Source organism: Drosophila ficusphila, unplaced genomic scaffold, assembly GCF_018152265.1.
Source record: "Drosophila ficusphila isolate 14025-0441.05 unplaced genomic scaffold, ASM1815226v1 contig_198, whole genome shotgun sequence".
NCBI classification, from domain to species: Eukaryota; Metazoa; Arthropoda; class Insecta; order Diptera; family Drosophilidae; genus Drosophila; species Drosophila ficusphila.
The window spans coordinates 3,728,649-3,742,037 of NW_025064092.1; the positions used below are offsets into that span (position 1 = coordinate 3,728,649).

General features: G+C 36.7%; 1 protein-coding gene across 7 annotated transcripts; it reads left to right on the top strand.

Annotated features, from left to right (window-relative positions):
- Positions 1-13,118, top strand: LOC108095585. Of its 7 annotated transcripts, none has more exons than XM_017196746.2 (6): positions 1-119; positions 475-535; positions 1,608-2,270; positions 9,285-9,433; positions 9,899-9,979; positions 10,047-13,118. In XM_017196746.2, the coding sequence occupies exons 3-6, from the start codon at positions 1,793-1,795 to the stop codon at positions 10,170-10,172; spliced, it is 834 nt and encodes a 277-aa protein (XP_017052235.1). In that variant the 5' UTR covers positions 1-119; positions 475-535; positions 1,608-1,792; the 3' UTR covers positions 10,173-13,118. The 7 variants fall into 7 exon arrangements, with proteins under 7 accessions (XP_017052235.1, XP_017052234.1, XP_017052236.1 ...); XM_017196745.2 differs by having other exon boundaries at positions 1-115; XM_017196747.2 differs by having other exon boundaries at positions 1-113; positions 1,611-2,270.
- Positions 13,119-13,389: the final 271 nt, after the last annotated feature.

Below are 13,389 nucleotides of genomic sequence, written 5' to 3' on the forward strand. Positions count from 1 at the left end.
TCTCCCACGCTGCAGTCGGTGGTTCTGCCCGGATTCAGACCCGGAATCCGAATCGGAATCGGAAGCGGAATCGGAATCTTGCCCGGATTGTAAAGCAGACAAACAGAGAGAGAGTGTGTGTTCGGCACGGTTCCAAGTTTACACTTGCAACAGCAGCAACAGCAACAGCAACAGCAGCAGTGGCAATGGCAGTAATGGCAGCAATGGCAGCTAAAATCAACAAAATCAACAAAGGCAACAAAGACGCTGGGCAAAAAGCAATCAGCAAACACTAGGCTGTAAAAAGGACTCGCAAAATAGAAAAAAATCGCTGCTGAAGGGCAGTTTCTTTTTGTTGTTGTTGCTGTTTTTGCTGCTACTGTTGCTGTTGTTGTTGTTGCTGTTATTGTTGTTGCTGTTGCCACTGCTGCTGTGGCTGGGAAATTTACGTTGTGTTTTGCTCTCACATTTCCCTGTTTTTATTTTTTTTTCAAGTATTTTTAGTGCTTGCGTGCGAAATTTTGTTGGTGTCAAAGTTAAACATTTAACGTGAGATGTAAGTAGCAGAGCCTTGAAAATAGCAAAAATAGCCAAAAAGGAAAAGAAATGAAAAGGGAAAATCAATGAGCGTATGCGTGTCCCCTTTATGCCAGGTGTGTGTGTGTGTGTGTGCTCGAGTGTAAGTGGAAGTGTGTATGTGTGTGCTTGTAAGGAGGAAAATCCATAAAACGGCGTGAAGTGAAACTCGAACTTGTCGTTGTCTTGGCCCAAAGGCATGCAAATAATTCATAAGATTCGAATTAAAGTCGCCCCATCTGTCGCAGTGTGTGTGCTTGTGTGTGTGTGTGTGGGTGTGTTCAAATTTTCTGTTTTTGGCAACCGCAAAGAGCCAAAATCTGTTCATCCGTGGCAAAGAAAAAAAAAGAAAAATAAAAGAAAGCAGCAAGAAGCTTTGTAAACAAGCAATTCGGCTGCCAAACTCGGAACCGCCGAACAGCTGATCCGCCGCCCAACACCCCCCAAAAACGCCAACCCCTACCCCGAAAAAACACATACACTTACACCCACACACACACACACGGAAAGGCGGAGGTGAAATTGCTGCCAAAAACTGTCTGTCGACACAATGCAGAAAAACTTTTTGACCAGAACAGTGGGCAGAAACTAAAGACCTCCTTGCAGATATAATGTAAACCCAGAAGCAATTAGGCTTACATCTTTATGGAGAAAGTCGATTTAACTGCTGAGTTTCAAGGACTCGACCATGTGCATCATTTTAAAATGGCCTTAGAAAAAAATAACACACTTAAATAAAATGTGGAAACTAAAGATGGTGATTGGCACACTTTTGTTTGTTTTTGAAAATGTTTTACTTAAACAGTATCTTCAAATATATCATGAAACATGTTTTAAACAAAAGGTTTACAATTTTAAAATTTCATATTTAAAACAATTTAAAAATCTGTCATGTTATATAAACATTTGGTGAAGAATAGAAGTTATAGAGCAGATTATAATCAGAATTCCCTTGAAAATCTTAGAACTTCCTTCTTGCCACAACAACACTAAATTGATTATGTTTCCAATAATCTGTCACCTTTCTACAAACACACAATATGAAACCCCAGCAGTGCAAGGACATTCGTGGCAGCAGCAACACCAGAAGAATAATTGCAGCACCACAAGGAAAATAAACAGCTGCAACACCAAGAGCAACAACAACAACAGCAACAACAAGGCAACAAGAAATATTTGCTGCAAGTGCAGCTCCCACAGCCGTCGCCGCCGCCAAGTTCAAAATCAACGCCTGACAATGACAAAAGCAGCGACGTGGCGCCCCAAAATAACAGCAGTGGCAGCAGCAGCAGCAGCAACTGAAGGAGCAGCAACAACAGCAACAGCAGTGCCAGGAGCAACACCAATCAAAACAGCAGCAACATCAAGAGCAGCAGCAACTGCAACTGCAACGAAAGCAATAACAATCAATGGGCCCCAAACGACATGGCGACGTCAACGAGGCTGCAAAGCAGCAACTGAAGCAATCGCAGCAGCAGCACCAACAACAAAAACAACAAGAACAAGAGCAACAACAACAACAACAACAACTGTGCTGCTGCCACAGCAAAGCCAATCGCAACAGCAACAATCGTTCATGCAACGCCTAAGGGCGGCCAGTCGTTCGCAGGGGGCGTGGCTGCCACCAATGACGTCGCTGTGGCTGCCAACCGACTCTGTCGGCCGGCTTCTTCTTTTGGCCCTCTGCCTGCTGGCTTGCCTCAGCCCCTTTACAGGTAATTTAGCATTTAAAGCGTATGCCATATAAGTAAAATTCCTCCTTAAGTGGTTATCCATTAAGTCAAGTCACCAAAATGATTAAGAAATAACTTTTAGTTATTTAGTAGTAATCGAAAGATGATTTAAGGACCTTTTTAGTGGTTCATGGGTGTAATTACTGAAGATTAGCTTGTATTTTGAATACCTTGTACTCTTCATAAAGTGCATACTTAGTCAGATCCTCAAGTAGTAACTTTATTAAAAAAAGTTAAGGGAAGACAACAAAACATATATTTTCTATATAACAAGAGTTGTTTTTGGGCAGGCAAATTTTCTGGTTTTGTTCAGGCAATTAATTACGGATAGTTATTATTATTTTATTTTTTTCTTGACAACGAGAGGCATACGAATAATGTTTAATGGTCTTTATTTGTTATTGTTATGCATAAATTACAGAGGGCCATAAAAGAAGTTTGTTGGGCTCAAACGACCAAACAAATATAATATATATATAATATTTGCAACCGCTTCTGTGTGAATTGGTTTCAAACGTTTAACTAATATATAATTTCTAGTTCAGTTTTATTTAAAATTAACTACCAATAATAAGAATGATACCGCCAACAATCACCACAAATAAGTCAGTCTAAACAGGGATATCAGTGCGTATACGTAATGTATTTCTTTCCACACTTACCTTCACTTATATAATACCAAAGAAACTGAGGTCCACCCCAATGGACATGTATTCCTTCGCCGTTATTATGGCGGTCTTTCTTTGTCTTAGCTTCCTAATCAAATCAGTTTGAATGGCTTTTTAATGACGCGATTATCCACAGTAACATTGGCAATTCGCAGCGTATGAGAGAAAACCCATCCTTTTTTGCTGCTGTCAGAATTTTTGCCATAACAATGTCAGCCTGCCTTTGGTTTCATATTTCCCCTTTTTTTTCTGTCGAAATTTGCATATATCGAAGGTTGCCAACACCGAACCGACACTCCAGTTTCTAAGGCGCCCGTAAGTCGGCAATAAATCTGCCTATTACAGTGAAAATTCCCTTGTAGAAATCCCCTTTCGAGTTAGATCAATAATGTATTTGCCTTAATGCCGTTCTTAGAGTGCCAGTTTCGGTTTAATATATTTTCTCAAGCAAATCTCCAGGGTGCCAAATTAATTATTTAGCTATTTAAAACAAACGGAAGCAGGCTGAAATTCGTTTCAATTAATCTTAAGAGTTTTTATTTAACTATTTAGATTTATGATTTTTTTATAAAACTGTATCCACTGTACCTCACCTTGCCAGTGCTCAATCAAATTTGATGATTCTTTTTTTCTTTTGTGTGCCAGCTGAAGTCAAGCCATAAATAATTGGCAGTTGGAACAAAAAAGTTAAAAAAAAAAGTAGCAGTACAATCAGTCAAATGTATTTACAGTGGAATAATATTTTAAGAGTATTAATTGTGGTTCATTGTAAATTTGGCCGTATACATAATATTTGGTCCTGCCAAGCAAATAGATTTTTGCCGGCCGCGTATGTTTTTCCGATTGAGCAGTTTTCATTGTTAGTAATTTGGATACAACCTTGACTTTGCACATGCAACGTGCACGGTTGTTTGGCCACGTCCCCCATAAAAATTAGAATGTTAGAACAACAAGCACAGGAATAAAAGAAACTAAAATATGAAAAGGGGTTCAGTGCAAAAGGCTCCGAATTGCTGATATGCAACATTTTCATTAACGGGTATCCGAACAATATTTTTGAAAAAAAAAGTATTACCCGAAATTTGAAACAGCTGGTATGCAGCTTTTTTATAGACCTTGAAACATGGAAGAAAATTGCCTAATACAATGGTTTTAAAGCATTTTATGCAGGTTCTAACGAAGATAGATTTTGCTGTTTTATTGTATTGAAAAGTTGTATTGAAAAAAAAAACGTAACCGATATCCTATTACTGACGCTTACATAAAGGGCCCTCCGATCGATGTTGGAGCGTTGCGTTCCAGCTAATTACCCCGAACGGGGGGTTGTTAGTTTTTATTTTTGGTTCCTCCTAATGGCGATGACGATGGCAGGGCAATCAATCGACCGTCGAGTGGTGACAAGAAGAGTTGGGAGGCCCGAGATGCCATCGCCAATGGATGATTATGGACAGCGATGCAATCGGCTGGCAAATCGATCCATGCGGCGGCTAATCTTGGCCTGAATCACCCAATCAGGGTCATCCAATGGCCCTCATCCTTGGCTCCTTAAGTCTCGAGTCACCCATTGTGGACACACACAAGAGCATACTTGAAAAAAAGCGATATCAAATCGAAATAATAATGTATAGAAAGTGCAGTCATTAGGCAGAAGTGAAAAAGTCTTTCAAAAAAGTAGGCCTAGTTACATAAAATTGCATTCACATATATATTATTTTATTTTAGTATGCAACTATTGTGAGCTAAAATTCATAACTTTTTTTCAACCATTTTGATTTCCTTGTGGATTAATTGATTTCAATTAGTTGTAGTTTAGTTATCTAAGCATCCGAATGTTTAGTTCAAGCTCGAATGAAACTGTACACGTTTTTCGAGCGTTCCTCTAGGCCCATTACGCATACGACACGTTGACGGGCTGAAAACAAGAGCCATGAGCAAAAAGGGAAAATTGCTTGAGACGGAAAACGGAGGGGGGAAAAGGGAAGAAGAGGAAAAAGGGGGGAGGAAGGGGGTTCGACGACGTGACCGGGCTAATTACACTGCACAATGGCATTCGAAATGGTTTTATAATCTTCACTTCCGTTAGCAATTCGCCAGTCGAGACTTGACCAAAACAAATGTTCACAAATGTTTCAGCCGCTTCTCACGAGCTTTTCCACTTCCCCGCACTTGGAAAAGCCGCATTAGTGACGACCATTGATTGCCAAACAAGAAAGCACATTTTACAGCTGAAAGAAAATTAAGTGAGCAGTAAAAGTAATGATGATTTTGTTATAAAAATGATGGCAGTGTTTTTTTTAATTAAAAAGGTCGGTGTTAAACTCTCCCAACTTGCCAATATAACTTGACAGAGTATTAAATAAAATATATCAAAGCCTTGACTATTTATTACTATTAATTTTCATAATTGAATTAGGTGACTCTTGATAGGATACATTTTTTAGAAAACTTTTCACGTATATTACCTATAAGATTGATATATTCTTCCGAACTTTTCTTGCAACAATCAATTATTTTTATCCATGAATTAGAAATAAATATATACATATATCAATATTATTTTCTGTGCATAGAGTGGCCAAAGCGAGCCACAAAGCAGGCAACAAAAGTGGAAAACTTGATGGCTGCACTCACTCAGCGATGCCACCGTGACCCTGCCGCTTTGCCACCCCCACTTTCCTCCCTTCCCCTTGCCATCCCTTCCCCTTCGACTTTTCCCCTGCTTTTCCCTGCCTTTCCTTAGCCTGGGCATTTATGAACTGCTTCGACACAACGCTGCAACTGTGGCAGTGCATTTCATTTAATTTTTTTTCCCACGAAAGTGGCTGATTGTTGTTGGCCTGCTAGCATTTTGAATTGGCCACGATGAGGAAGAACGAAAAATCTTTGTAGCATTCTTCTAGTCAAGTTCGGAAAAGTGGCGTGTGGCGTTTGACATTGAAAGTTCACTTTCCACATTTCCGCTGAAAATTGATTACGGTTTATTTGAACACTTGAAATCAAAACACTCACATTTCCATTTGGTTGGCCATTTATATGAAATGATTTTTTCTACTTATTTTAGGGGAGTTATTATTATCAATTTAAATGTATTTCTACAGTTAAAAGTTATTAGGAAAAAGAAAAAATAATACATTTTTAAACACCTTTTAGTACATGATTTCCCAAATCACTTACTCAAATGAACTTATTTAAATTATTATATCTAAAAGGTTAGCTAATAATTAACCCAAATTAAAATCAATATAAAACCAATAAAAACAATTATAATGGATACTTGTAGTAATTTCCCCCTGAATTGAAGAGGAACACCAACTGAATTAAAATGAGATTATGCACATTAAATGCCCGAGGATTTCAAATGAACGACATAAATTGCCAGCGAAACTAAACCAAATGAAAACAAATTGCAACTGGCACATAAACATGCATTCGCATATATACTATATAATACATATGAACATATATATATGTATTTACAACCCACGGCAGCGTCAATCGAGCAAATCCCATAAATTAAACTCAATTGCTGGCCAATTGAAACCGAATTGTGAATTGAGTGCACTCACTTTCATCTGCCTCAATTTACTCGTCTCCCTCGAACTCGAACTAATTATTTGGTGCAGTTGTAAAATGCTCCGCTAATTTCCTAATTGCTAGTTGTCACGAAGTTGCAGGCAGCGCCATTTAATGCTGCGGAAATTGATTTTCCATGGAAATAGAACAAAGGACTCGTCCAATTTAAGCGCATTTCGGATGAATTCCCCTGGCCGAAACGAACAAAAAATAAAAAACAACAACACTTGAGCAGGATGTTTCTGAAGAGATGGAGGGCCGCCTTGTAAAATGTCACAACAAAAGTTATTTATAAGTGAGCCGCGGCCCTGAACGCACCGAAAACCCCCTAAAAACCCCTCCCAAAACCCCCTTAAAAAACCCCTAAATGAACCATGTCCGTCGACCGGATTCTCAACTCTTGGGTCAGGTGGAAATGAAAAACGCCGTGCATTAAAAAGTAATAAACATAATTGTAAAATAATGCTGGCCCTGTTTCAGCAGCCGCTGCCATGAAATGCATTTTCCAACACAAAAGAAAACCGTAACACTTTGAAAACATAAAAGAAACTACTGCAGAAATTCATGGGAAAAATAAAATAATTTTAATTGATTTGCTATATAAATAAAGTAAAATGTAAATGTATTTAATAATTTCTTAACATTTTTCAATGAATTTTTAATTTCAAAAATTCATTTGAGAGGAAAAAGTAATATTCCTTAATCTCTTTCTGAAATTTCAAAAGCAAAAGCGTATTGCATTTTCAGTAAATCAGTTCACGCCGCCTTAGTTTCTAATTTTATATTAATAGAAAGCAATGGAGAGACCTCCCACAGCTTTTTCCATTTTGGGAAACTGGCCAATACGATTTTGTCCCAGTGTGGGGTATTCACCAAGAAGGGCGAAGGTTAAACAGAGGGTGAGTGAAAGTGGGGCGGTTGAGTGGGGTGGTGGGTGGTGGGGAGGGGGTGGCCCGCTAAACTTTGACCCAGGACACAGCTAAATTGTTTGGGCGACAGCTGGCGCACGAAAGTTGAACGTTTGCTTTTAATTATTCAGCAATCTTAAAAGGAGGACTGCAGCGAATAAAAGAGAAGGTGAGAAAAGAAGAAAGCAGCGAAAATCGAGGGAAAGCGAGAGAAAGAGAGAGACAGAGAGAGAGAGAGCACGGAAAATGAGAATGAGAATGCTGAATGGGAAAGCGGCGAAAAACCCGGCAGAAGAAGTGTAAAGGGCGAGCAGCACGTGCACCTGCGGAAAATCGTGAAAAACAGCAAAAGGGCAGAAAAGTGAGGAGGACGAAAAGGAAAAAGGGAAAAGGGAAAAGCGCGATGCAGGGCAAACAAACAAATTGAACAAACAACTGCAGCTTCCGCCCAAATGACGCCACTCCGCCCCCTTTCCACTCCCATTTTCCAATGCTGCAACTCCCAAAAAGAAAAGAGGAAAGCTGCCAAACGAAAAAAAGTAGCCGGAAAAAACAGAGGAGGGAAAATTTGGCTATCGTTTGCCGACGCTTCCACTGCAACAAATACTTTAAAAATCGTTCGTATTTGAAAAAAGGATTTAATCTATTAATGATTCAAGGGATATAGGATTTAAAATTCTATAACAAAACTGATAACTAATTATTTAAAAGATAAGATTTTTTGGTATAAAAAGTAATAATAGAATTCAACATTTGAAAAATCTTTTAACTTTTAAGAAATAAATTTTAAATTTCTTTTTTTGTATAAGACTTTGCAATTGGCGAAAATAATATGTAATAATATACATATTATATTATTAACATAATAAAATATAGTTTATTTCATCTCAATTTAGGTAGGATAGTCCAAAAAAAGAATTAGTTATTCCCACAATAAATAAATCACTTTTCAAATAACGTAGTATTGTTGTCTTTATATTTATATATTTTAACTATAAAAAACTACAAACACGCGGTGGTAATTTGCCATGTTTTGTGTGTAGCACGCGACCCATTAACGAGCGTATCCGCATTTCGTGGTTTTGGGGCTCGAACTCGCACCTTCGAGCCTGCAACAAATGCGAATCTGCGCCTACGTCACTAGCAACAAAATCGACATGGTTTCTAGGCATGTTGCGGAATGTTTCAGAGCTTTTGAAAAGCTATCGAAATGTCCCCCACTTTCTCGTCGAGCGTTGGCCACAGCCCTCAAGGATCTGCCAGCTGTCTGTCCCCAAACATATCCAACTGTCAGTGCCACTGTCCCCTTGAATTTGAATTGTAACACAGGTAATATGTTAAGGGAATAGAGAAGGGAAACAAAAAAAAACCTTAAAACTCTTACACAAAAAAATATGGAAAGCAAAAACTGCAATACAGCAAAGGTTAACTCTTTAAACATGTTTTAAAATTTGTATCTGGATTACTTCTACTATTTATTGCATTGTTCTCTAGAAAAGAGTTTAACTTAAATTGTTAAAAACCTTTGAAAATATAAATATAACTCATTCACAAAATCCCAGCCGGACTTATGTTTCAATCGTGTTCGTTAATCCAACAGACGTCTAGAAAATCAGGCAATTTAGTGTACAATTCAGTCCAATAGAAAACGGCGCAAAACACGAATTATCTGGCTTTCAGTTCGAGTGACCCAGCATTTGACCCCAGAACACTTAAATTGATAGTCGCTGATCTGGGGATCAAGCGGCGGACTAGCCGGATTAAAGTGGAGCATTATAAATACTATGTATTATCTCTTTGTTAATCACATGAATTCAGCCTATTAATGAATGATTTCTGACTTGCAGCTGCACTCGAGGAGGACTGCGTTGACTTTCAGGGCAACAAGGTGAACCACGGAATGCTGTACGTCCCGGGACCCGGGGTCTGCAGCCTCTGTGTCTGCTACCACTCCGAACCACTCTGGTGCAAGGCCATCTACTGTGATCCGCCCTACGTGAGTTCCATTTCCACTACTACACTTCCTATTTATGGTGGATATACCACATTTTTAATACCAAATAAACAAAGCTGGGAACAAGTTGGAAATATAGTTGCTATTATTAAAAATTATAATAATTAACAAAATAGTACAATTTATGTGTGGATATTTGATCCAACATTTTAGGTTTAAATGTAATATTATATATAAAATCACCAAGTTGCTCATAATGCTCTAATTCATGTTTGTGTTAGGAAGGGGAAAAAAACTGTAAAGGTTAAACAACATATTAACAACGATTTAATACAAAAAGAATATTCAAGTTTAATAAGGATTGAACTTATTTTAAAAATAAATAATTCTTTTGAAATTATTTTATTTAAATTCAATTCACATAACAAACCTATTTATTTTTATTAAAACCAACTGAAAATGTATTTTAAAACTTTAATACCTTTTTTTTTTTGTAATTCAAATTAGTTTTGCAAAAACTTCCGTGTTGGCGAGCGCTGCTGCGAGTTCGAGTGCCTGGATCCACCCGGCGAGGACAAACTGTACCAGGTGAGTGCCCAATCTATACGTCTATGTATAATATAATATATATAATATATAATAAATCTCCCCACAGGAACGTATGCGTAAGAGGGCCGAGATTCTGGCCGGGAACAGTACAGCCTCGAATGTGCAACTCGCCCCGATCGCCATGTCCACCATAATGCTGGGATTCCTGGGCAACAGCTTCCTGAACTTATAACTTGAAGTCAAATAGCAAGGAATGGAGATCAATTTGTGGCGAAGCTAAGCGATGCGAAATCAGAACCTCCTCATTTTATTTGTTTTGTTGCTCCTAAAGCGTAGGACTCTCTCGAGAATTATTACAGTGTAATAAGCAAAAGCCCCGGCCAGATATCGATAGCGATATGTCTGAGCATTAACTTAGATGATGCAAATGGCATCGTGCAATTGCGATGCGTAGGTTTTCACTTATATCCCCAGACTTCAAATAGGTACAATAATAATAATTTCAAAAAGGGCCATGGAACAGGCACGAAAATGAACCCTTAATTGCAGAACACTCTCGAATACCTTCAATGTGATCCGAATCCGAATCAGAATCGAATCGGTAGAGCCAGCAGATATATAGCATATATACATTTACATCTACCTAAGTATACATGAGTAAGCAACACCAAGCAACCAGAACAAACTCATCAAGCGAACGTATAAGACAGTCTCTAGCTCATAAGATTCTATAGTAAACAGAAATATATATAGAAAATATATATGTATACAGATATGGAAATCGATGTAAGCATATTGTACATAAGAGTGTATAGCTCTTTGTATCGGATCAAAAATTGTTGATTAGTGTTTAGCTAACTGAATGAAGGCGACTTCGGCTAGAAAGATAGGTTTTTTAATCAAATTGAAATTGAAAATTCACTAAGAAAAATCACCACGTTGCATCACATTATATCTCCACATCCTGCTCCTATTAAATGTTTTTTTTTTTTTGTCATTTAGAGCTGACAAAATATCGATTGAATTATTCAACAATTAAAACCCATTTAAAAAGAGTTCAAAATCGATGGCTTGCCAGCTGAATTTTTTTTGGAAACCAGACACATTGAATACATTATATATGAACGGTAGGGGCAGTTCGATGGAGAATTTCGATCTTAGAAAACGGTAGTAAATTACACATATCTTGGCAACATTCTTTCCAAAATATTCTAACAGACACGGACACGAATGAATCATTATCTCTTGCATTGGTGCTAATTTTATCGTAGGCTAAATGAATTAAACACACACACTCCTCACTTCGCACACCACACACTCCTCCAGTCATATTGAATCAAATTCTATATATATACATGCATATATATATATATCAATTAGGTAATGTAATCGAGAGCAAAAGAGCCTAGCATATACGACTAGTTAACCGATTAAAAAATAAACACATGTTTCATGTAAGAAATTTGCCCAAGGTAAACCTGTTAACGATCTAATAATAATAATACCTACTAATAAGAATAACTTAAACAAAAACCTACTCCTATGTTCGTTCGCTCGATAGGTTTTACTTTTCACATTCGGATAAATCGATTGCATAATCAGCGGAGAGCGGAAAACTTTCGGCGAAGCTTAGTAGATATGTAGGAAAACCCCTTCAAGAAGATTAGATCTCGTTTCAACTCTAGGCTAATGACTCTCAAGCCAGATCCGTCTCTTTCTATATATACGAGTATAGCAATCTACGATCGTAGCGAATAAATCTAGAGTTATAGCAGGACCAGCAAACCAAGAAGAACATCAAATTTAAATGGAATCCGTGAAATTCAATATAGAGTATAGGTGCTACCCAAAAAGCGAAAGTTGGTCAAATTTTTTTCACTTGACAGGCACATCTAGCAAAAAATAATAATTAACATTAACGATAAAATGCGGGAAAATCCGAGAAAAAAAGGGGAGTACGGCTGTGAAATTATGTTTGCTTTAAAATGCATAAACGCAACTGTAAATAATAAATGATGATAAGCCATAATATGGTGAAACTATTCAGATCAAGTAGAAAATTCGAGAAAAGCGATATGAAGCTCAGAGAGAAACGGAATAAGAGGAAAACAACTAATTAACTGAATGTACAATTCAATATGCCACAACATCTGACCAATTATGATCCATAACAGATATATATATATATATATATATATATACACAAAAATATATATATACATACATCAATCCAAGTATCGAATAAGACAAATGACAAATTTTAATTAAACAAGATCGAGAAAAGATGATGAGAAAAGGCAGATTCGAAGCGCGCTTAACAAATTTTTAACATAGACTCAACTAACAAATGCAAATTGGCTTTAATTAACAACTAATAACGAACAAATCACACGAATAATATCTGAAGATAATATTTCGAAAACATATTTGATTTGTTTTTGATCGTCTTTAGTTATAGATAGCAGAGTTGTGAAACAACCGAAAAACTTTTTCCTAAGCTTAAACGCTTTGCCATTTGCAGGACCCAAAGATCCTTGACAAAATGTTTTTATAATCCAGATTAACTAAAGGCAGGATATAAAGTTCCAAGGATTACAATGTCTGGAATTTTCTTTTACTTTGATAAAATTTATTTAATTTTCATGTAAAATAGATTAATTTAAAATTTGTCCATATAAAGGGAATACATTTCTTATAAAGCTCATAACAGTATGTCATTTCAGTAACGTGAACATGAAAGAGATAGGAAATCTTGTTAAGAGGAAAGAGATAGCTTTCAAAATGTATTCCATGAGCTTTATATCCTGCCTTTCAGACTGGAAGTTATTAATCTTTATTATTGATATAATTATCATAGAGCAGGTAATATTTTACATTTCTTAAACCTTACCAACCAAAATCCAAATCGAAAAACAAAAACAAAACTATTAAACTTGACAATTTTCAATGTAATCCAAAACGAAGTTATAACAAGAGCGTGTAATGGGAAATCTTCAAGAAAAATTAAAAAAAAATTATTAATTAATACAAACAAGGAAACCAATGTCATAAAAAGTTTAAAGATAATTTAGCAAAAGAGGCAAATCCAAAATCATGTATGCATACTTTATAATAATAATAATTCTAAATACCAAAAAATTTTAACAAAAATATACAAATATTTTCACAATAGCTTAAACACATCGTAGTTCTTTATTTTTTGGGGGAAGCAATGTTGAATTTGTGGCATATTTTCTGGCTACAAAAATCTAAGATTAATAGAAATGAAAACTTTATCATGTTTTTTTTGGGACTATAGCAATTAAGTTAAACATTGCATTTAGATAAGCGTAGGTCAATGGACAATGCCCCCTCCAAAATAAGATTCTCTTATCTGATTACTTGTACATTATCTGGGAAGATAGGTAAAATTGGTCCAATCAAAGGTTGCTTATGAAATCAACGATTAG